Source organism: Polyodon spathula, chromosome 21, assembly GCF_017654505.1.
Source record: "Polyodon spathula isolate WHYD16114869_AA chromosome 21, ASM1765450v1, whole genome shotgun sequence".
NCBI lineage: Eukaryota > Metazoa > Chordata > Actinopteri > Acipenseriformes > Polyodontidae > Polyodon > Polyodon spathula.
This window is the reverse complement of record NC_054554.1, coordinates 10,105,840-10,129,347: the sequence shown is the minus strand read 5'-3', so window position 1 is coordinate 10,129,347 and position 23,508 is coordinate 10,105,840. Positions and strand designations below refer to the sequence as shown.

Genomic DNA, 23,508 nt, shown 5'->3' with positions numbered 1-23,508 from the left:
AACGTCTTTGCACACCCTGAGTCCACTAAAGCATGGGTACTCACATTACCGACCATCACATCAATGATAGAAGGTGACAGATTTAATAAACTTGAATAAACACGAGTGCAGTTCAGACTCACCCCCACGGTGCTTGCGCCTGTGTCTTCCTGGTGTGACCTTACCATCAAGCCATCCTATCCACAAGGTCTTTGTCTACTTGTATCTACTTCACTGGCAACAGCAGATTTTATCCTGCAGAAAGGGGTGGAGCAATCAGAATTCCCAGTTAGGAACTGTTGGTTTGAAGCCTGATTTTCCTGGCCCGCTAAACTACACCTATGCCAGAGTTTGAGTCATTGTAGGAAAAATAATGTAGATGGGTTTTTTTTTTGTTTTTTTTAGATTAAATTACTTCCTGAGGATATCTATATATATATATATATATATATATATATATATATATATATATATATATATATATATATATATATATATATATATATATTTAAGAAAAATTTCGGTAATTTCTCCAGAAAAATGGAACATTCTACATTTTCTTTTATTTATTTTCTTTAAAAGAACTCTCCTAAAAGTCAAACACACTGGCTTACTTTTCCTTATGACAGTGCCCATTTAGTTACTTCAGTGTCTCGTAGTTGACCGAAAGTGTAGCATTGAAGTGTCTGCAAGGAACGTTCTATCATGTTTCTTCACTTTAATTTTTTTTTTTTAAATATATTACCATCAAATCAAATTCCCTTTTACCATAATGTATGCATTTTTTCATGTAGGAAAATCTAAGGCATGCAAAGTGATATCACGCCCAATAATAAATTCATAAAATGAAATTAGAAACTTAGACGTATAATTAAAAAACATACGCCTTCATGTTGACACGCAAATATGTAAATGCATCTGCAGTAGGTGTTGAAAATGTTCATTATTGGTAAATATATTAAACTGCTTTATACACTGATTGTTGTGCGCACCTTTTTTTAGGTTTCACTTCATTTCTGCTTATGAAGACTGATCGGTTGTGATGGTGGCTCCCTATATTCCTCAAAAGGATATATTTTTATTTAACTAATTCTCTGTACATTTTGCTTGATTTTGAAACACGGCGCTTGATGTTTTAACACTGTACTTTTTAACAAACAAACAAACAAAAAACCTTCCTTGAATAAAACACGTCTTCCCTCTTTTACAGCTTCCACTTAACTGATGTGATCCACTGCAGCTCCGTAATGGCAGTCAATATCACAACTGTCACATGTTCTAATTTATTATTGGGTAAACTTTTAAATAAAACATCCTGTGTATATTAGGTATAATTTACAGGAATTATTTTGTGAGCATTGTGTATTTTAAGGGAAAGAATAGAAATGTATATTATAATAAGTTATCTAGCACCTGAAATTCATGGCACAAGGCACAAAATGGAAATATTTCGTTTCTTAACAGACGTAAGTTTAGATTAGGTTGTATAGAGAGGGCTCTGTATTTAAATATTATGAATTTCCATATAGTAAACAAAACAAAACAAAATGCAGAGTACTGTACATATTGTTCAGTATCTGATTGAGAGGGTTATAAAAAAAGTCTGTACTGGTATATGGTATTAGTTTGCATGAAGCGGTCATGTTTTCTTACCAAAAAATATTTATATACTTTATTATAATATGTATTTATGTTTCTTTTGTGAGACTCATTTTCAATCAACAGTGTGTACAGAATAGTATCGAATAAGTACCATGTTTTCTTACAATTTGATAAGTGATTATCCAGATAGATGCAAAAATGTAAGTTTGATATACAGACTAATGCTAAATAATAATACCAAGTTTCATGACAATTAGATAAGTTGTTTTCCAGATATATATCATTCTTGCATCTTCGCCTTCTTGTACAGAGCTACTAGACAGGGGATATAATACTTAGGGTGTAATTTTCAAAGGGTTTACTTCAGTCTTTAGTTACTCCTGTTTTTTTAAAGATGAAAATTCGACAGTAATATTATATTAAACTCAGAACAAACAACGTGAGTGTATTTAAAAACTTAAAAAACCTTCAAATATGGGCCTTAATTTCCTGTGGTATAATGTCTCCATCAAAAAGTTTGCAAGCAGCTTCTGATCCTGAAACACCTGTACACACTGGGTCATTCATTTAGCTTCACTGTCGTTGTATTGAACTGATGCTGGTATTTTTCTAGGAATATATATATATCTATATATATATATATATATATATATATTATATAGTCCGTGTTGACGTAACATCGTTTTTAGCCCAAAGCATGGCACAACTGCATTGTAGCAAAAAGGGGTGTAGAATGAGAGAGAGAAAGAGAGAGAGAGAGAGAGATAGATAGATAGAGAGAGGAGACCAGGAAGTCGAAAATAACTTAATGCTTTGCAGTTACCATCAGTCTAATCTTATGGTACAGTACTTTTTATGTTTAATAAAATTCTGATAAAATGTCAATATCACAATATAGGTTTTAATCATCCATTCAGGAAATACCCTATAAAACTCAATAAGACAGGGGCTCCCAAGTTGCACATCCGGTAAAGGCACTCTGCGTGGAGTTGCAGGATGCTCCCCATAGCCTGGACATCACCGGTTCAAGTCCAGTTCTATTCCACTGCCAACCATGGATGGGAGCTCCCAGGGGGCGGCGCACAATTGGGGGAAGGGCTTAGGTCGGTCAGGACGTCCTCAGCTCACCGCACACCAGCAACCCCTGTAGTCTGGCCGGGCGCCTGCAGGCTTGCCTGTAAGCTGCCCAGAGCTGCATTTTCCTCCAATGCTGTTGTTCTGAGTTTGCTGCATAGTGAGTCTGCAGAGTGAAAAGAAGTGGTTGGCTGACAGCACACGCTTCAGAGGACAGCATGTGTTTGTCTTTGCCGCTCCCATATCAGCACAGGGGTGACAGCAGTGAGCTGAGCCTAAAAATAACTGGATATTCAAAATTGGGAGAAAATACAAAAAACAAAATTGGCAACTACTAAAATCAGATGTTTTCTGAGGATAGCAAACTTGAACACCTGACTTAAAAAATCATTTAAGTTTATTCCTATAAAAAAAGTCTCCTGCTGCTTAATTACATTTGAGATTTGGGCCCTGTGTGTGCATCAATCAAGTCCTGTGGAACTTTCCATGTAATGTGTAATAGCAGATGTGAACCACTAGATGTCACCTTCATATAACCCTTAAATCAGGGGTTTTCAACCCTGATCGTGTAGATCTACAGGGTTTTCTGGGTTTTGTTTCAACCAAGCTCTCAGTTACTTAATTGCACCAATTATTGATTTAATTAGTCACGATTAACATGTGTTCCAAATCTTTAGCCACTAATGATGTAAATACACCTATAAACCTGCAGGATTGGGGTGCTCCAGGACCAGGGTTGCAGACCCCTGCTGTAAATAATCATTTACAAACTAGAGGAGGACATTTGGACCATCAATGCCGGTTCCTGGCATCTGATTAATCTTAAAACTTTAAACTGGGTCTTAATCACAATGATCCAGCATCAACAACATGACTAGGTAATCCATTCTATACCCTCAACACTCTCTGTCTGTGCAAGGAAGTGTTTCTGACCCTACGTCTGAAGTCTATCTCCACTTCATTTCCAACTGGTCTGGTCCTGGTATCAGTTATAGATTAGGGTTTGTAAAAGTATTCTTCCTTGTTCTAGGTTAAATAGATTGATTTCCTTCAACCTATCTTCATAGCTCTTTCCTTTAAACCCTGGGAGTAGCCTGGCTGCTCCTTGCTGGACTCTCTCCAGGGCCACAATGTCCTTTGTGATGACCAGACTTGCGCACAGTATTTAAAGTGCAGTCTCACCAGTGCACTGTGCAAACTCATCAGAACATCGTTTGTACTCTACAGTTTTGGCTGTATATCCAAGCATTCTGTTTGCCTTTTTGATTGCTTCACTGTACTGTCTATTGCAAGACCAAAGTCTTTCTCTTGGTGGGCCGGATCTGTACCCCCCCCCCCCCCCCCCCCCCTTTGGAATGTTGATCTTTCTTCTGACAGGCGTGACAATACTTTATATGATTAGTGATAAATGCATTTTTCTTTTCCTGGAGGAAAAAAAATAAAATGTCATTTATATAGTCATGATTTGTTTCTGCAATTGACGGCTGAGTTGGTCTGTGCAATCACATCTGGAATAATATTTACTTGAACGGGAAAAACAGCAAAATCAGTTTTAGCTCAGTATCCCGTGTATTTGCATTTAATGAATACATTTTAAAAGCTAAGGTTGTATGATCATTCCACAGCTCTCCTGAAAACACTGCTGACGAAGCTTAAATTCCCATAATGCAGTGACAATCATTAGTGCGCCTGCGTATTAGCGTTTGCAGCTCTTTCTTCCAATCAAACTCTAAAGAACGTTCAATCCTTTGTGACATCACAATAATGGGCGCTATTTATCCCTTTTGTGCCAATTAGAGTGAGGTTCTGAGGGAGGGGAAACCTCCGCCCCGTCAGAGTGGTACATTTTACCAATTTAACAGCAGCAGCTTGTGTTCCTTTCACTTGGGCATTTCCTAGTGAATTTCATTCATTGGACTCGATAATAAACACCAGGAGACGTATATACAGCAATCATATTAACAAAACGTTAAAAGAGATTTCTTTTTTTTTTAATTCTCAATCTTTATGCCTGATCTGTCTAGATTTGGGATTGGCGTTATTATCGTAAAATGATTGAGAGACCCGATTCTTCATCAGCCAGCATAGCAGTAAGTATTTCTAAATGTCGTTGTAATTTATTTATTTTTTCTTAAAAACTAGTTTTAATTTGTGATTACAGCAAAGGGAAGTGACTGTAAGCGATTGTCGCCGACTCGGTTAAATGATATAATGAGGTTGGCATTGCAGTCCAGGAACCTAGAATAAGGGGACAGAGTGCACGTCCTCCCTCCATTGTGGGCTGTTTATAAGTCAGAGATCTTCTACTAATATTATTATTTTGATACTGCGTTATTGATCCTACTGCTAGCACTGTTGGTTTTTTTTTCCTTGCGGCGAGATTGAGTGAAATAGACGGCACACTGAACAGAGCCTTCGATTGATTGACCTGCCCTGTTTTGTTGTTTCAGATGCCTGACACCAGTAGTATAGACCAAATGTACGTTTTGCTATGGGAAGCAGGCGGTTCCGTTGTCGTGTCGTGTATCAATAAAACAATAGTTCCTCTTAAAAAACGCTGTTTTCAGAAATACAGTTCACATACTACAGTGGTATATAATTTTTAAGACGTTTTATTTCTCATGTTTGAAATTTTGCTTGGACCAGCCAAAATATAATCTTAATATGACACTCTCGCGATCCTAGTCCATACATACATGAGAAACTGTAGCACTTTCACCATACAACTAAAACAAATTATATATATATATATATATATATATATATATATATATATATATATATATATATATATATATATATATATATATATATGTGTGTGTGTGTGCATGTTAGATTGAATAATGATATCAATACCTAGTGATTGCCAAAATCAGTGGTACCCTACTGTAACTATCCTGTGTTTGCCCCAGGTTATTTGCATTAAACAAACCACAAAGCAAACTGTCATCTAAAACACAGACGCATAGACACAATGGTATTGTATGTGATGTCCTTTATAAAAAGACGTTGAAAGATGTGTATGCTTTTAAATGCGCTACCTAATATTACGAAAGCGAAATACTGGTAAACTGAAGTGTCAAAATGCACTTCCATAAACCAATAATAGCACTCTATTCTGGCTGCAGTTCTTGTTTTAAAAACGGTATTCCTTATTCGGGTAAATAGCTCAATGAAGGATTCGGGTGGGGAAGGCACTTTGCAGAGAGATGCAGATAGAACACACACACAGGACAAAAATGCCAATGCGGTGTGAAGTCGGGAGATTTTAATCAAAATGCATGTATTAATTAGAAAAATAACTGATTTTACTGCCACCAAGTTATTTTCCTGTGTTGAGAGCCACATACAGAACCATTTAACATTGTTCAAGGTAGAGAGCTACTTCCATGTGTCAGAGCTGCAGAGAACCAGTTCCAGGGTTAGCTGTAAAGATTGCTCAACGTTACGGTATGGTACAAACCACAAGGAAGCGCGTTCATCTTTGCGTCTACAGTTCAGTAGCAAACTCAGAATACATAGTGAGGTCTTCTTTAGCTTAAGAAGCACAATGCTGCTTAGATAGCCAGCTACTGGAAGGATATACACTGATCCCTGTGCACAAAGCAAAGTCAAATTTAATGTTTTTAAAATTCATTCGAAAGATGCGCCTTGACATTATAAAATTACTTGCTTTGTTAAAATTGGATTTTGTACTTCAGAGTTGATGTGCGTGTTTTTTTTTTTTTTCTTGGCTGTATATCAATTTATGTTTTATTTTTTTTCTTGCAGAGGAATCTGGAGGGGTATGTTGGGTTTGCCAACCTCCCGAACCAGGTGTACAGGAAGTCTGTAAAGAGAGGCTTCGAGTTCACACTGATGGTAGTAGGTAAGAGCTGCCATGTTGTCCCTACTCTTCTTGTTTGCCTGCGATGTTGGCTGGTCTGTTTGCTGCTTTCTGTTGTTTGCATTGATTAGAACTCAGATTCCTGAGACCAATAAAGATATACATAGTAGCCTCAGGTTAATGGTCTGGAAGGGCTAAGGGGCGTTTGCATTTCTAATTGATTGATTGATGGATGTGTTTTCTTGGTTTATTTTTAGTGGAAGGGGTGAAGATAGGATGTATTTGGGGTTGTGTGTCTAGTTGTTCCAACCTAGGTCAGTTTTATAGCGACTTGAACCAGCTGTGTGCCAGTGCTGATAGTGGTGTTGGGTCTGCCTGAAAGCGTGCTTTTGTCAGTCTTGTGTGGCAAAAGTTGTATAAGATGTGGTGCCTCCTTGAAGTTTTAATGTTTTTGCAGCTGTTGCCATATTTGTCTAAATATACTACTGTATTGGGATTGTACTTGTTGGAGGGCTTTCAGGGAAAGGCCTGGTTGTGTGATCCATGGTGACCAAAATGACACATTTTCAGTATGTATAGAAATCCAACAATCTATTCTTTTAATGTCAGTTTACTGAAAGTTCTGGCAGATAAGAGTACTGGATATTATCTCCTGAAACAAAGGCTGGTTGGAAGTTAGAAGCATTTTATTGAAGTGACGTTTTCTGTTACAGTTTTGCGGTTGTGTGCTTCACCTCAAATAAAATGGTAAGGAAGTCCCTCTGTTACCATAGATTGATTCACAAGGCTAAATAACAGACTGCTTGGAATTGCTTAGGCTCTGTTGTATTGTAATAAGTGCTCTGGGCTCTTCAGGGCATTATCCAAGTTAATTTCCAGATGGGGCGCTGAGGAGGAAATGACTGCAAAGTAGTATTTCCCATCAAGCTGTTTGCTGCCTTAGCAGGCTACATTAATCCTGTGCAAACAATGGAACCATGTTTTTGACAGTCACTTTGTTCCCCAAAGGTAGCACAGGTATCCTCCAAGCGTGATACCACTACATGTTTTAATGCTGAATTCCTGGCCCATTGTGGGCTGAATGAATATCTCAAAATTGAAACCTACTGTGCAAACATGTTGATAGTAGAGATTTAATTAATCAATTTTGTCACCATATGCATTTATTGTCAATAATCAATGCTTCAATAACATTTTATTTTTCAAAATCAAAAATAAACATTAGGATTTTTAGAAGAGCCTAGATCCTTTACCCCACAAAATTACCAAACTTTGTGTCAGATTCTTCTGTTTTTTTTCTAAATAAAATAATTGTGTAGCTTTTCATTTTTAAATTGGGGGGAAATGTACATAAAATATTTTGAACTGATGTAACTTGCCCAGAGGCCAACAGGTCCATATCCTAGCAACATGCTGACTTTGCCTAGCTACTGTGCTACAGTGACCCTAATATCAGCGCTTAACTACAGAATCGATGTTGGCAATGGGAGACTTCAAACTGCACGCTTATTTGAACAATATGTAATTGAAGGTCAGGAAGTTTGCCAGATGATCAATAATCGATGCATCCATTGTTCCGTCTGTAATTTAGTTACCCTGCACAACAGAAAACAACGCTAGTGTTTGAATACTGTATTTGTGGGGCGTTGCTTTACCAGAGGCTAAAGGAACTTTGCTGGAAACAAAAGCTTTGCAGGACATTCAAACAGTCAAAGCTACTGGAATTTCCACATCGGAAAAGAAACCCTTTGAAATATAGAAACTGATCTGGGTCATTCAAGCTCGCTGACACAGTCTGAAGAACTGTGATCTGAGCGCTAAAAGACAGATAAAGGTTTGCTTTATATCGAGGTAGGACTGCCTTTGCTGTTGATTTTGTAAAGGAAGTAATCTCAAAGTATTGCTTCCTATTTTTAAACTATGGCACTGTGTCATTTCAAAACTGTCAACTGCTGCGGATTTGAGTTCGATTCACAAGGATGTCAGAGTAACAGAACTGAACACTCTTTTTCAGGAGCTTTGAGTTGATCACTTGAACACGTGTGTTGCATTGGTCTCACAGGCACAAGACAGTCCACCCGTAGAAACTGTTTTCCATGGTGTCTGAGTTGGGAACCTGCAGTAAACCGTGAACAGCTGTCACTCCTCGGGTTCAAGGGTTAACCATTTATTTGCAGTAATAATCCTCCTTGGTACTTGACAGTGGTAACTTCCCAGAGTCACAGCTGTGATGGTGGCAGAGCAGCTTTGTCTTGGTCAGCCTGGTTCTCCTTGTTTGAAATGTTTTGTAAATCATTTATATGAATGATTGCTTTATAAAGATGTACATGTCTGAGGGTTAAACATAGAAAAACCCCAATGCACTATAACAGTTATCCATCTTGGCACCTGTCTAAACACTAACCCTACTCTCTCCTCAAGACAGAAGGATTTACTTCTAAAATACATAGCCAAAATGGCTTTCCTTAACACTGCATTTGGTGGGCTTGCATTACAGCAAAAGGGGAATGCCATTACTTATTGCAATTTTAATCAGTTAAGCCTTTCTGTACTATTTCTGTGGGATTCTGGGTTGGGTTGGGTTGGGGGGTGTAGTATAGATAGACTATTTATCTCTCTACATAGATATAATTACATATGTTTGTACAGTTTGTGAATTTGTCTCCTTAAACAATGTCCAGGATAGTCCCAATTAAACTAAATGTATGCAAGGCTGAAAACTAAAATATTCCTTCGCAGGGCTTTAATTTCATCACGGTAGTATAAATATTATACACTTATTTGGTAGATAATTCTAAAAAGTAATTTATTTGTCCTAGCAGCATCTAATCTAAGCCTGTTTCCTTGAATGTGAGATACAATGACTGGACAAAGAATTGTTGAAGTCTTGTCATACCTGATTCTAACCTGAATTTCATGATTGCATGATGATGCATGTAATAAGTAGGCTCTTTTGTAGTGTCTTGTATGGACCAATCAAAGTTCAACTTTGTGTGTGCCTGTGCATTCTGATCTGTAACCCTCCATGTGTAATTACTACTCAATCTATATAATGTAGTACATTTTCAGGCACCTTGAGTGAAAAGTAACATGTTAAACTCATACAGGAAAGAAAGTGGAAGCAAGAACAGCCCACGCAGAACCACAGCTGCATGTTAAAGCATTTCAACAGTCAGAAAGCCAAAAGGGGGAGAATGGGTGGCTCCACTAGATTGATTCCAGAAGTAACAGGCATCCGCTGCAGGCTTAGAGGGTCAGTGTGAAGTCAGGTTTAGTGTGTCTTATGTTCCTCGACTCTATAATATTTTCCGCAGGAATGCCATCGGAGCTGCCTTCTGAGTCCCTAAAAGGGCATTCCCTCTGTTCTAGACTCAAATAAAACAGGGCAGTAACAAGCATGTCCGACCCTCTGTCAGTATGCTACAAATATCTAGAGAAGCGCTTGCATGAAGATGACTGTCTTGCATTTTTACATGTGCATAATCAGCATGTAACAGTTCATTGTGTATTGATGAATCGCGATCCTTTTATTTACACGATATGACATTGTAATATGTAGAGCGGAGCATCGTTTGTATTATTAGACCAAAAGCACAGCTCACTGTGCAGTGCTTCTTGAATATAGAATAAATGTGCTTTTTATATTTGTCAACATTGTATTTGTCTTAACAATATAGTTGATCATTAATAATTGATCTTATGCATCATACAGGTCGCCCAGCAGGACCAGAACATATCTGCTGATTAAGGCTGTAATTTTGGCACTGTAATTTTCTTAGTACATTTCACGGGCGAGGTGCAGCAAAAAACAAGAATTCATGGAAAGTTCACCAAATGTAGTTTTAGCGACATCAACAAACACAAGCTTTTAGTAGTACACCAAAACCAATAATATAAAGACTATTGCTTTTAGCCACTGACACGTTTAAATGTTACTTTAGAGTAAAACTTACAGTACATACTTCAGACATAATTTGCGGTTGGAGTCGAGCGTCTCTGACCCTGTGCGAAAAGTCGCAATTAACGTAATTAAGTCGTAATCTACAATTTTGCGATGTGTGTCTTTAAGAAAGGCATACAGCCTTAACGGATCAACAAACCTGTCACTCTAAAATACATAAAATATCTCTCACTGTCGCATACCCGCACCTCTCTAAACGACGGCATGTTGTAAAGAAAGCCTCTGAGTTGGTGAACTTCAGTTCTCCAATGCATTTGTTTATCTGTCTTTACAGAACTGCTCACTCGCCTTTTTTTTTTTTTTTTTTTTTTTCTTGTATTTTAGCTGTCGCCGATTTTTATATGCTGGTTTGCGCAGCCGTCTCATTCGCTAACCAATAGCTACACGAAAATGTTGCGTGCGTTTTTAAAGGAAATAAAGGAAGTGCCCAATCAATTACATCCGTTTCCAAGATTTCACTGACTTTTCAATTTCACAATTTCCGTGATGACAAAGTCGTATCCTTAATACTGATACATATCGTATTGCCACCTGCATATCACCATACAGAGCTTATGTTGTGCAGTAGATCATTTTGATGCTGTCTTACCCATGTAAAAAACTGACATGTTAAAAGGGAGGCATTCCTTTTTTTTTTAATTTAGCAGTTGTGTGGAGGATAGCCCTCAAACACATACAAATGCTTTCTACATTCGCCCTGGCAATCTAAAATCAGTTTAATTCCCCAGTGAATTATTTGAATATCATCCAATGTGATTCTGTTGAACATGTATCACCACAATAAATCCAACACATGTTACAGCCAAGGTAAAGTAATGGCTCTCTGTAACGCTTGAATCTGAGGCAACAGCTGAAGTCATCAGTTGGGTTTGGCCAAGAAATTTTGGACAGTTCGTGTCAGTAGTCTTTCAGGATCATCTGACATTAGGCCAATGTGCTGATTTTGTTCTTGCCTTTTGGCTCAAACTAACATGGCCCATTCCTAGTCCTGCCCTTCTCAGACTTGCATATGGAAGAGGGTGTAGTGACATTAAGAATGTGTTGGGATTACTCATGAGTTGGGTTTCTTTCAGGCAATTTGGACTCCATATTTGCCTTGCACCTTTCTAATGGTGGTTGTGTTTACAAGTAGTTGTTTGATCACGACCCTGACTGGGCTTGGCAATGCCAGTTGGAGCAAAAGAGAACACCAGGATCTCTCTCCCTGTACAAACATGGAGGAATCTGTGTGGATGCCATGCTACGTAGAAACCCAATTACAGTACATTAATCTTATTTGAGGGGCTTCCCAAGTGCAATTCAGAGGGCTGTTCCTGTACTGTCTCTTAAGACGCACAGCTGCAGTCGCTCTGTTCTGAGGCTCAGCATCTTAATTGATTTCAAATGTATTTTTATTTTTTTTTTTTTAAAGTAGTGACTTCAGAGTTACTTGAAACTCTCCAGACCTGCTTTTCAATACTGGGTGGTTTAAAGACACACTTTCCTAATGTGCTAGGCTTGTTGTGTTTTTTTTTTTTTTTTTTTAAATATATATTCTAAATAGTTTCACTCACTTTGGTTGCTGGTAAACTGGCTTCTGTTTTAAAACTCTTTGTACTCTGTCTGTACTGTTTGTTTTATTTTATGCCTGTCTGTTTACATTTTTTGAATAGTGCTGGTAACAGCAGGGTTTGTGTCTGTATCTCTGTATTTTGTGTGTGGTATGCGAGTCGCTGTGGTTTGTGTGTGAGATGTGCAGTGTGACTGTAAGCCTTGCGGTTGTGAAGTTAATAATCTGCCGTTTAATTTCTCGCCTGGCTGCTGATGTCATAGTTGCAGGCGGGGTATCCTGAATGAGGCAGTGTTGGGTGTTTTAATCCCAGGGCAAGAAGTTAAATTGTAAGTCAAAATGATCATCTCTTCAGACACGTTGCATCCTTGGTTCAGTAGGTTTTATTTTTTTTAGTTTTACATGACATGATTAAACAAAGACACCCATATTGAAACGCAATCAGAAAGCAACATAGTTTGGTGATTTAATTGTTTGGGGGGGGGGGGATTAGAAGGATTTGTGCCATTGCTCTGCAGTTTTAGGTTATTATGAGGCCCTTTCTATAAAACAAAGTAACAAACCTACATTCTTGCACACTGACTGAATCACTTCAAGATCACCAGATCATTCACTGACGGCACAACCTTTCACATGTTTGTATGTCATTTGAGAAGACCACAGTTTAGATAAACATTTCAAAACTGTTCCATGCTAATTTTGTAACATGTACAATTTAACTTGTCAAATACTGTTGGTGAAACGGTTGCACCTTGCTAATTATAACTAGAAACAGACTAGTTCTGCACAGTCCTGGGTTTCAGAACTCGAACTCGAGTATGTTCTTTAAATAATCAGGAGCCAAGAGTTTGAGCGATCTGTCACCTGTTAAACGAATGGTTCTTCCCATGTTGCTGCAGTAATTACTCCTATAGAAATGTGCTTAGGTGAGTAATACTATCCAATATTTAAAAGGGGTCTTGTCTTTCAGATCCCTTGTTTTGTAATGTAAGGAAATCTAAATGTTTACAGCATACTTAAGCACTGCAGTGGCTGGAAGTGTCCTATTTTATTTTATGAAACAGTGGTTTGTCTTTTGGAATATAGTGTATTTAAAATGCAGAAGTCCTTAATCCGTTCACAACAGCAGGGTTAACCACTCAAAACTAAAGATTAATCTTGCACTTTGTAACGAGGGGAAAGGTCCGAGCCTGGATACTGCACACAAATTACACTGACAACTCATGATCACCTTCAAGCAGGTTGTAAATACACTGACTGACATAATAATCCTCTCTCTCCTAAGGAAAGATACGGCATTAAATAATCTCCAGCCATACCTACTCCTAACAGGATTAATTATTCAACAAATTATTGTACCTTGAATCATTTTATACAAAAATAAACTTACTTGACATACTTTTTACAATAAAGCATTAAAATGTTTTACGTTAAACATAATTTATACGTGTTTGTTTAACCTGCATGAATACAGTCTTTACAAACACAATCGTTAAACTATTGTTTATTATCATTGTCACTAAGTTTTGTCCTTCAATATTACCAATCAAGACTGAATTAGCATTATCCTGTCTAGTGGAAGATTACCGAACATATGGCTATAACAAACCCTTGTTCCATATGTATAGCTACGGCAACTTAATCTAAATACAGCAGTCTACCGTCCTATATCAAACTTGATCAACAGCATGCACAATACATAAACGCTCGGCTTTATCACCAGTAGGATAACAAGCAGAATAATAATAATAAGAATTCAGTATTCCACTGAGTGTTTCCCCCTCACACGCTTGAACACATAAAGCTAACTACATGCTTGCAATGCAGTTTTTAAAAGGCGCATCGGCTGTCTCTCTCCAGTCTCTCGTGCCTGTTCAGAGGTATTTACGACTTCCGCGTGAAACGATAATTATGGGGCTAACTTCATCGAAGAGGCCCGGTGAAAGTTGCTGTCTGACTCCAATGCAAAATGCAAGTTAGCCTTTCTCAAATTACAAAAAAAAAGTATATAAAGCGTTTAAGAGAGCATGCTCTAATTGAGGGATGTTTTCAGCTGATAAATGTTAATTGAATTTGGCCCTATGTTTCTTTTAGTATTACTTCAACCAGGTTACCATTGCTTAAGTTGATTCAGGCTCTCTGTTTCCTAGTTCAAGACACTGGCCACCCCTTGCTGCCTCCCAGTTGCAAAGCTGTCTGAGACTGGGGTCTCTTGAACGGAGGTCAAGGCTGAACTCTCCCAGATGAGATGAGGTCTTTGTTTAGTCCTTTTATGAGGGGAAGCCTGACTCTTACTGCAGACCAGCTTGGACAGCATGTCTGTCAGGCTGCCGATGTGTCATCTTGCAGTGACCCCAGGTCACACAGGATGCAAGTGATGAAGTCGACACTCAATACCAGCCATCTGCTAGAGGTTTATCAGCTTGTTGGTTTTGATGTGATTTCAACATCGCAGAATGTAACTCGCTCCATCTGCAATTGCAAACAAGGCAAAAGGATATCAAAAAGAATTGCTGATAAATAAATCCACTTTATTATTTTAACTATGTCCTGTACACTTGACAGTATACTGACACTACAGTAACATCCAGGAATAAGTTTGCAGAAGAATACAATATGAATTACATGTATAGAAACGCTGTTTGAATGACGGGAGCTTCAATGTAATTGTCGTCTGAGCCGCTACTTCAGCTGCTCCAGTAACCTCTCGTAAACAAAACATGTAGTCAAATGGCACCCTTCACTTCACTAAGATGGCTGTCATTTTGTAGTCAATCAAGCTTTATTTTATATAACGCCTTTCATAGTAGAACACCATCACAAAGCGTTTTACAAGATGCATTAAATACAGGAAAATCCATAATACTTCAAATGGAGAAATGCATAATACATGATATACAGTGGAAAGTGCATAATACATGAAAGTACAATACAGTGGAAAGTGCAGAATACATGGCAGTAACTATACATGAAATAGTAAGCAGCAGCTAATAACAGATATCAGGCTCAAGGAGCATGGAAAGCAAGAGAGAACAGGTGGGTTTTGAGAGATGTTTTAAAGTGAGCTACAGTCGGAGCATCATGAACCAAAGCTGGGAGAGTTTCAGAGAGTCGGAGCCATGAAGCTAAATGAGCGTTGTCCAAGTGTGGTGCACTTTTGCTTGGGGATAACAATCAGGCCAGAGTCGGAGGGACATAGCGAGTCAGCAGGTTGAGGAGGTACTTGGGACCTGTGTGATGAAGGGCATTGTAAGTGGGGAGGAGAATTTTTAAAGTAATCCTGAACTTTAGAGGTAGTTGGTGCAGCTGGGCAAGACTGGGGTGGAGTCGGTAGAGTTGCAGTAGTCGAGTTGAGATGAGACAAATGCAAGTATCTCTGTATCTGGGAGGGAAAAGTAGGGATGGACTAGAGATGTTTCATAGATGGTAGAAGGAAGATTTGAGGAGGAGAGGTTGCTGTCAAGAAGTACACCAAGGCTTCGTACTGTGGGGGGAAAGCAGCAGCAGCAGCAGCAGACAGTTTCCAAGGTTCAGGGCAGCTATGTTGAGATTCTTAAGTTGAGTTTTAGATCCTACCAGAAGGAGTTCAGATTTGTTAATGTTCAGCTGAAGAAAATTGGCAGACCTCCAGGACTCGATGTCTTGAATGTAAGCAGAGAGCCGGACCATGCCAGAGGGGCTACCGTGTTTGAGTTTTAAGTAGAGCTGGGTGTCGTCAGCATAGGAGTGAAACGTGAGGTTGTGTTGGTGGATGAGGTGATCCAAGGGAAGCATGTAGATATTGGAGAAGGGGCCCAAGGACAGATCCTTGGGGGACACCAAAAGTGACTGCATCCAGCATAAAAACACTGCCACGTGACTCTTGATTTTCAGATAAACCTAATTCTTTGACACATATATGCATTCTATGTGAGTATGGAAGGGTTACCTAGTCATGTTGATGCTGAATCACAGGGATCCTTTAAGACCTTGCTTCAGATCAATCGACTACTATGAACTGGACAAGCATAGATGAACCGACAGGCCTCCTTGTTCAGAAATGCTCTTCTATTTAATGGGTTTAATCTGTGGTACAAGAAGTGGATTGATGAATATTGGTACAAACTGATTAAATCTGAATGATTTGTATCATCTGGTGTTAGTCCCTGGTGTAGTCCAAAACCCTGAGTGCACAGTACCAACTGTTGACTGTTCTTTCATGATTTGGACCAATTACATTTGAGAATGCACTTTACCATCAATAATGAAATCTTCTTCCATATTCAACCCAAAGGATAGACAGCCATACCCCATCAGCGATCTACTAAAATATTGAGCTCTGTGTCCAAAGGGAAAGGGACAGTAGGGGTCACCATTGATCTTGGTGGCGAGCCCAAAGGGTTCAGTAATCCTCTTGGTTGGAAAGTGGGGAACAAGGTTTGATTCTGGGCATTCAAATTGGGAAGAAAAACATTAAATTAATAAAAAGGAGCAGCTAAAATACATTACTGTACAAGTCCAAAAATGAAACCACCAGAAAAAAGTACAGTACTGGACTTTTCTCAATTATTTTACACAAATTTGCCATGAAAGAAATGTCAAGTTTTGCCATACCGTTCTATCCTTGTTGGTACCTCGCACGCATACAATGTGCATGTGTATACAGTAACGGGCCAAAGAAAATGAATGATGTCACAAATATTTCTCTAACGGAAACCAGCTGTGGTTTTCTTTTTGAGAATCTTTTTTTTTTTTTTTTTTTTTTTTTTTATATAAACAGCAACCTGGGCCCCTTCCAGTAGGATTTAAGGAGGCTGTGTTCTTTTTCGGGGGAGTATAAAATGGGTTCATTGGTCCATGATGATTTCATATACTTGCTGAGTGCAGCAGAGGAAGTTCCCATGTCGGGTTGTTCAAATGATTCCAGTCATGTTAGATAAGGTGGTTGCTATTTGTATAAAATATTTTTTAAAGTTGAGGTTTAGAAAGACGTTGATATAAGTTGAATGCAACCGGAAAACAAAAAACAGACTTTTTTGAAAAGTTGAAAGCTTGCGTATCCTCAGCCTCATTACAAACCGTGGAAAGGGTGAGTTTAGCAATGACGTGTGAAACAGACTGGGGATCTGTTCAATTGCTCTAAACGGGCTTTAAATACCTTAATTGTTTTTCAATGTTAAAAACCAAAACAAGCCTGACATTTTACTTCCTTTTGAAGATCTAAAGAGACTCGCACAAGCCTTTTTTTCTTAAATTGGTTTTCAAGAGGACCACATACAAAAATAATGGACATGGTTTTTACAAACCTTAATGATTTTTAAATAATGGCTGTATTTGTATATTCTACCATGTAGATTAAGTAGACAACATAACAAAGTGATAATGGAACACCACTGCTGCAACAGTACACATGTGTAACAAATTTATCAGTACCACAGACAATATGAGGTGTCAAGGTAAGAAGATGGCAGATTTGTGCTTTCCATAATATATACCAGAACCCATTTCATTTGTTCTTTCAGCTGCCACCATATTGGAGTAAAATCCTTATTGACCAGAACTGGAAATGAACTAGTGACTTAGAAATGAAAGGTTTTGTAATTCAGTTGGCAAACCTGGTGACTCTACTCCCCACTCGACTCGCTCTTGTTTATGTGCAGCTTGGGGCCAGCTGTTTCCACTGTTTGCAACCAGGTCACCTTGTGTTACAGTACAAAAGTCCTGTTTGAAAAACCTGTCCCTTTGTTTACATGCTCTGCTACAGATGTTGTTGTTTACCAAGTTAGAGCGAGACCTCAGGGTACCAATGCCAATCTGACAAGCTGTTTGAAACTCTCAAGGTTTCTTATTGGGCAGGTGTGCTGTTATCAGGCTGGAGCTAAATGCTTGGGCACTCGCAGAAGTGGGGAATAGTGCGGCCTTTGTTTAAATTCAATTATATTAAACCAGTGTATAATCTAGGCTTACAGGACGGTGACCGTCTGTATATGAGGGGAATATTGGCATGAGTAAAAGTTAATGGTCCAAGGCTGTAGCAAGTGTCTCTGTAGTCCATAAAAAGACACTAGCAGTTCTAGAGCTCTTTTATAAACTGTTTTATTGTTAATATAAGTTTTACAAAAATCCAGCTATTTGTCTATTGATCAACTTTTGTTAGGTATATTGTGATATTCATTGAAAAGGGATGGAAAAGGCTGATGTGGCTAAGATGTGACCTATTTTTATGTCCTAGTTTTCAGTTGAATTTGTGGTTGAAGTTGATCCTTGGCTGTGCTTCCGATAGGATTATTCTAAAGCAGGTGATATCAACTTTTACCTAATATTAAAAATCGCAGTAAAAGCTCATTAGGGTACAGTAGAAGTCACGAATTGGGTTTCTTTTTCCTTGCACAGGCAAAAGGTGTGCTCGGACTGGTTAAATATCCTCACTTCAGTTTTCGTATTTTCTACATCCACTGAATGTCCTCTGGGATCCAGAGTTCTGAGAGAGTCTGAAAGCAATGTAGCACACACAGTACATTTGCTCCCACCTAAAGCCTCTGTCTGCAAAACCACAAGAACTTTCGGCCCATCTGTGCTTTGCTGGTTCCAAGCAGCTATTTGTTCTTAAGGGTCCAAGTGATCCAATATCAACAACCAAACGAGCTTAGATAAGCCAACTAGCTGCTTCTAGTTCATACATTTCCTTCTGTTTTTTTGTAATCGATTACATACCATTACCGTTCTCTGTGTGAATATTGTGCCTTCCTGCCCTTTTGTCCCAAGTCTGTCTCCACTTAATTTCCAGCTGTGTCCTCTGGTCCTGGTTTTTATGCTGCGCTTAAAGTATTAGTTAGGGTTAACTGTCAACTCCTTTTTAAGATTTTAAAGACTTCTTGTCAATCCATTCTTCCCCCCCCCCCCCCCCCCCCAAGTTAGATAGTCAGATCTTGAAGTGCATCAATTGGTGTAGTCACTAAGCCTGTTCTGAAATAAAGTACCAATGAAGTATTATGTTGGCAGAGGCAGCCTCCTCAAAAAAATTACTGTAAATATTTGGGTCGGGTGAAAAGTCTGTTTTGAAGGACCTTTTGACAGATCTGTTAACAGGAATAATTTAGTTCGTACAGTTGGCAGGGATGTACCTGAAACCAACCAGCCACGTTTTGCTTTAAATAAAAAATTAAAAAAAAAAAAAAAAATGGTACAAACATAATTTAATCCACAAAAGAAAGCCTGGAAGTTTGTTCTGTGTAAATTGCTCCAGTATTTCCTGTGTTTATTTCTCTACAGTCCATATGCATTTCCAGATTAATCCCAGAAATTAATTTTTTTTATTTAGTAGTCACGACTATTTTCTCCCCAATTTTTAGTAGTGTCCAAGAAGGCGCTTGGCCAATTGTGCGCCACCCCCTGGGGGCTCCCGTCCTCGGTCGGCAAAGGAATCAGCGACGTCCAGGCTATGGTGCACATCCTGCTCTCCACGTGGAGCGCCTTTTACTGGATCCGCCACTCAGGAGCCCCCTAATCCCAAAAACTTGACAACAATTATCCAAAGGGCAAAGTTTGCATCTCATTTACTTTAGAGATGTTTCAGTACTCCTCCTCTTCTAACCAAGCCCCTCTATTTTAATCTCTGGCCTTTTGATACACTACAAAAGAGCTGTTTATCTTTATCTGAGAGATAGGACTGGTTCTGTAGCGCTGCAGTGGTTTCTGTTCTGGGTGGTTCAAGTATTAAGGGCTGGGTAGTGCCATTTTATAGTAAGAGTGACAGACAGCTTCTTGTTTAAACCTGATTTTGAAGGGTATATTTTCTCTGCCATTCCAAAACTGATGGGGACTCCATTTGGCATGCTTTTTTTTTTCGGTGATACCTTTTAACAGGATCAGCTGAATACATTTGTAAAATTTCCTGACCATAAAAAGCCTGCAACCTAACTGTTGTTGGCTGTTTTCTGTATTGGGCCGATACATTAACACTGTTTCATTTCATGTTGCAGGTGAATCTGGCCTTGGTAAATCGACCCTGATTAATTCACTCTTCCTTACTGAACTCTACTCAAAGGACTACCCTGGCCCCTCTCAGCGCATCAAAAAGACAGTCCAGGTAAGAAACGTGGACAAAGTCAAATGGGATTACATTAGGATGAATCGGTTAGAGGCTTCGCTTCACTGGGCACCCCTCTCCCTTAGTCAGCTGGGAGGATGCTTAGCATCCAGTGGCTGTGTCAGATTTGGTTACATCTTTTAAAGATCGTATATTTCTATCCTCCAGTTTGGTTTCCTCTCAGACAGCACGTTGTTTCAACACCAAGGTTCACTGCTTCCCTGTCCTCAATAGCTCGAGATGACCACAAAGTGAAAGAGCACAGCTGGAATTGCAGGGAGGACCGTTACAATGATATCGGACTGGTGGCAAGCCCCAGGTTTCTGTGGTGATGGGTTATCGTAATACATAGTGTGGCTGCTGATTTACTACTTTTAATGTACCAAACATATAATGTTCTTGCAATGAAAATACACTGATATATTCCAGGAAAGTCTTAAATTCTTGCTATTAGCAGATATCTGATTTTTTTTAAACTTTGGACAGTAAACCTTTTGATACCCTCTAGTCTTAATGTTGTTGGACTATTTGCAGTTTGGTTCACTGGTTTATAGCTTGAGACACTCAAGCTATATGGCAGCTATTAGTGCTTGTTGTGTACATAATCGTCTACCAGGGAACTGTTAAGGTAACATGGGGGCTGCAAAGCTGAAGTTGGGTAGTCTTGTTTTACTGTAAACTACAGTGATTTGTCCACAACTGCACAATACTATAATATTGGCTGGTATATGGAGTTGGTCCAGTACAAAGAAGCTTAAGTAGATCAAAACTATTTAAAAGCACGTATCTCTGCACAATATAGCTGAAGTAAGCCCAGGTTGGCAATGATCATTAACGCGCTGTTGTAGTCTCGTTATCCCTGACTGCACTGTACAGTTGGTTGTCTTCTCTGGATGTATACGCTGAATTGGCACGGATCTCGCAGGAAGCAGCCGGACAGCTTTGCCTCAATTTGAGGGGCAGCATTGGGAAAAGGAATGTTCTCATGAAACCTGATACCCTGTTTTCTTTTAAAATGAAATCTCCCTATTTTGATTTCAGTTTATTAAGGGTCAAGGGCTAAAATCCAAATACATTCCACATCCATTACTTGTATTTGCCAGAACATGACAGCCTATGAAGATGGTAATTCTTTGGAAGCAGGCATTGCTATGGCTATAGCTTCAGGGCAGCTCAATGCAGTGTGACACAATTTCGGAATAATAAGAGATGTGCTGGACTATATACAAGAAGGGTTTTACCTTAAAATAGGGTCAGCTGCAAGTGTACAGTATATAAAATGCACCTCTTGCAGTACAGATCAATTTGGCCTCCTAAGATGGGTATCTGTAGATTTGAAGAGAAGAGTTGTTTTATAGTGTGTTGATACATTGGGATGCCAAATAACACAAGCCTGGTAAGTTTTTCTGGCACATAATCATTCACTCACCCTTTGTCAACATTTTGAAATTCTTGGAAGCCATTTTGTATTCGTGGACAAAAAGCCCTTGCAGTATCTTTTAAAAGGTGGAATAACTGAGATTTGTCACCTCCTCATTAGAAAAGCAATATTGTTTAGTGGTGGTCCCCCCCCCCCTTTTTGAAAATAAGAGTTTAGTGTGCCGTTGTACTAAATGAGGTAAGCCATTTTTTATTTTATATCTTAAGGCCATAGTAAGAAACGTGTTGTTGCTCATTTTTAAGGTGCTTTTTTCAATACAAACAGCCATTAACGTGGCACTGTTGAAGGCCTTGTCATGATATTTATCATACCAATTCATCTGTTACAGCACAGTTTTCAGTGGCAATTCATTTTTCTGTTTGGAGAGTGAGTAGGGAACTATGTTAAAGCTGGACAGCTATTCCACATTTAAATCTATTAACAAGAGTGACTGTGGCTGTTTGTCATTGAACATTTTAGGGTGAGGTAGATATAAAAACAATGTCAAATAGCTTGGATTTCCAAAGAGATTGTTTATTTTAAATTTGAGATTAAGCTAGTGAAATTGTGCTGTTAAAAATTCTCAAGGACTGGTTTTTCTTTCTTCTTTTTTTTTTTTTTTCCTAGTGATTTGTCAAACCGTTTACAGAAAGCTGTGGCTCTCAGGAAACGAGAGGCTGGGAAAGTGACCCTCTGTATAGAGAGGTCAAAGTGACTATGACATAAATTGCATTCTGTGTTTTAATAAGCTGCCTTTGCTGTCACTCCAGAAGTAATGGCTCTGCATTTAAGTACCAACATAAAAGGTCCATCTTCAAATGAAACTTCAATCTTTCATACAGCCCACTCTTCAGGTTTTTAAATATGTGAATTGAGGTCTATTTCAGCAGTGCTTGGGTTCTGCTTAATCAGAGTATGCGTTGTTTGTTTATATTCTCCTTGCATAGTTTTAGCTGAATGAGCTCAAGCTACCCAATGCAAACCTGATGTATTCAAATTCTCCTGTGATGACATGCAAATACCTGGGCTGTGTTTCTGCTGTGGTCATTTTTTATTGTGCTGACCATTTCATACTGTCATAGTAGAGGTGGTTTTATATGTTACTTCAGCAGCCTTGGTTCTAAAGGGTGCAGATTATTAGTACTCTGACTGCTGAAGGAAAGTTTGGTTGTGTGCTTGTTGACATTCCTTTGGATAATTTTCTGGCCAATTTCTCCTTGGCTCTTTGGATAATGTTATCACTAGATGAACAAGTTGCCCACGGAGTTGGCGTTTTAGCCCCAGTTGTAGCTGTAAAGCTTGCACGTCTGTTTACCGTATACTGGAATTCGTGGCTGAGTGTGTGGAGCTGCAGTTAATGGAGTTTCACAGCTACACCCACAGTGGTTGCTGCAGCTGTGTGATTTGGCTCTGCAGTCTTTTGCTTTCCTCTGAAATGCTTTCTGATCTCCCTGCCAGGAAATTTGAGAAACTGCAGCTTCTGTCCCACTGCACTGCCAGAATCTCCAAGTAAACCTTGAAGAGGGACCTTCCATAATCTCTCTCTAAAAAGCTGCCTCTGTTAGAGCCTGTGGCAAAGTGCCCGCCCCTGTGTGTATTTTGTGTTGCGTGTTAATGTTGGTGTATAGTCATTGGTACATGGGATATAAACGGGTCTGTGTAACATGAGTGTTTTTAAAATGTATATTTGTATTTAAGCACGAGGATTGCACAGCACTTCACTTGCAAGTAAAACGTAATAATATATGAGCACGGGGAATTGCACTTTATTAATTCATGTGCAGTTGTACCGCGACTCCAATTGAATGATTGATTAGCAATCGAGTCTCTGTACCGCTGCATAAAGGCAGCATGTTTTCACCCACTCGGGGTTGGGTGTTCGGTGAGTGGAGAACGGGATTGGAGACGGAGGTAATAAAATATTAACGTAAAGTTAAAATATCTGCTCACAGTTTTTTGTGTATTGTTAGTCTGTTTCGTTTGTCTCTTGTTTTGGCGAATGTGTCGTGTGTTTTTGTGTTTGTTACAA

General features: G+C 38.9%; 1 protein-coding gene across 1 annotated transcript in view; it reads left to right on the top strand.

Annotated features, from left to right (window-relative positions):
* The first annotated feature begins 4,469 nt into the window (after positions 1-4,469).
* Positions 4,470-23,508, top strand: part of LOC121296474 (septin-7-like) — a 37,216-nt gene continuing 18,177 nt past the window's right edge. Inside the window, exons 1-3 of the mRNA XM_041222085.1 lie at positions 4,470-4,745; positions 6,427-6,523; positions 19,953-20,059. Coding sequence (XP_041078019.1) covers positions 4,707-4,745; positions 6,427-6,523; positions 19,953-20,059 — 243 coding nt within the window. The 5' untranslated portion in view covers positions 4,470-4,706. The remainder of the gene's footprint in view (positions 4,746-6,426; positions 6,524-19,952; positions 20,060-23,508) is intronic.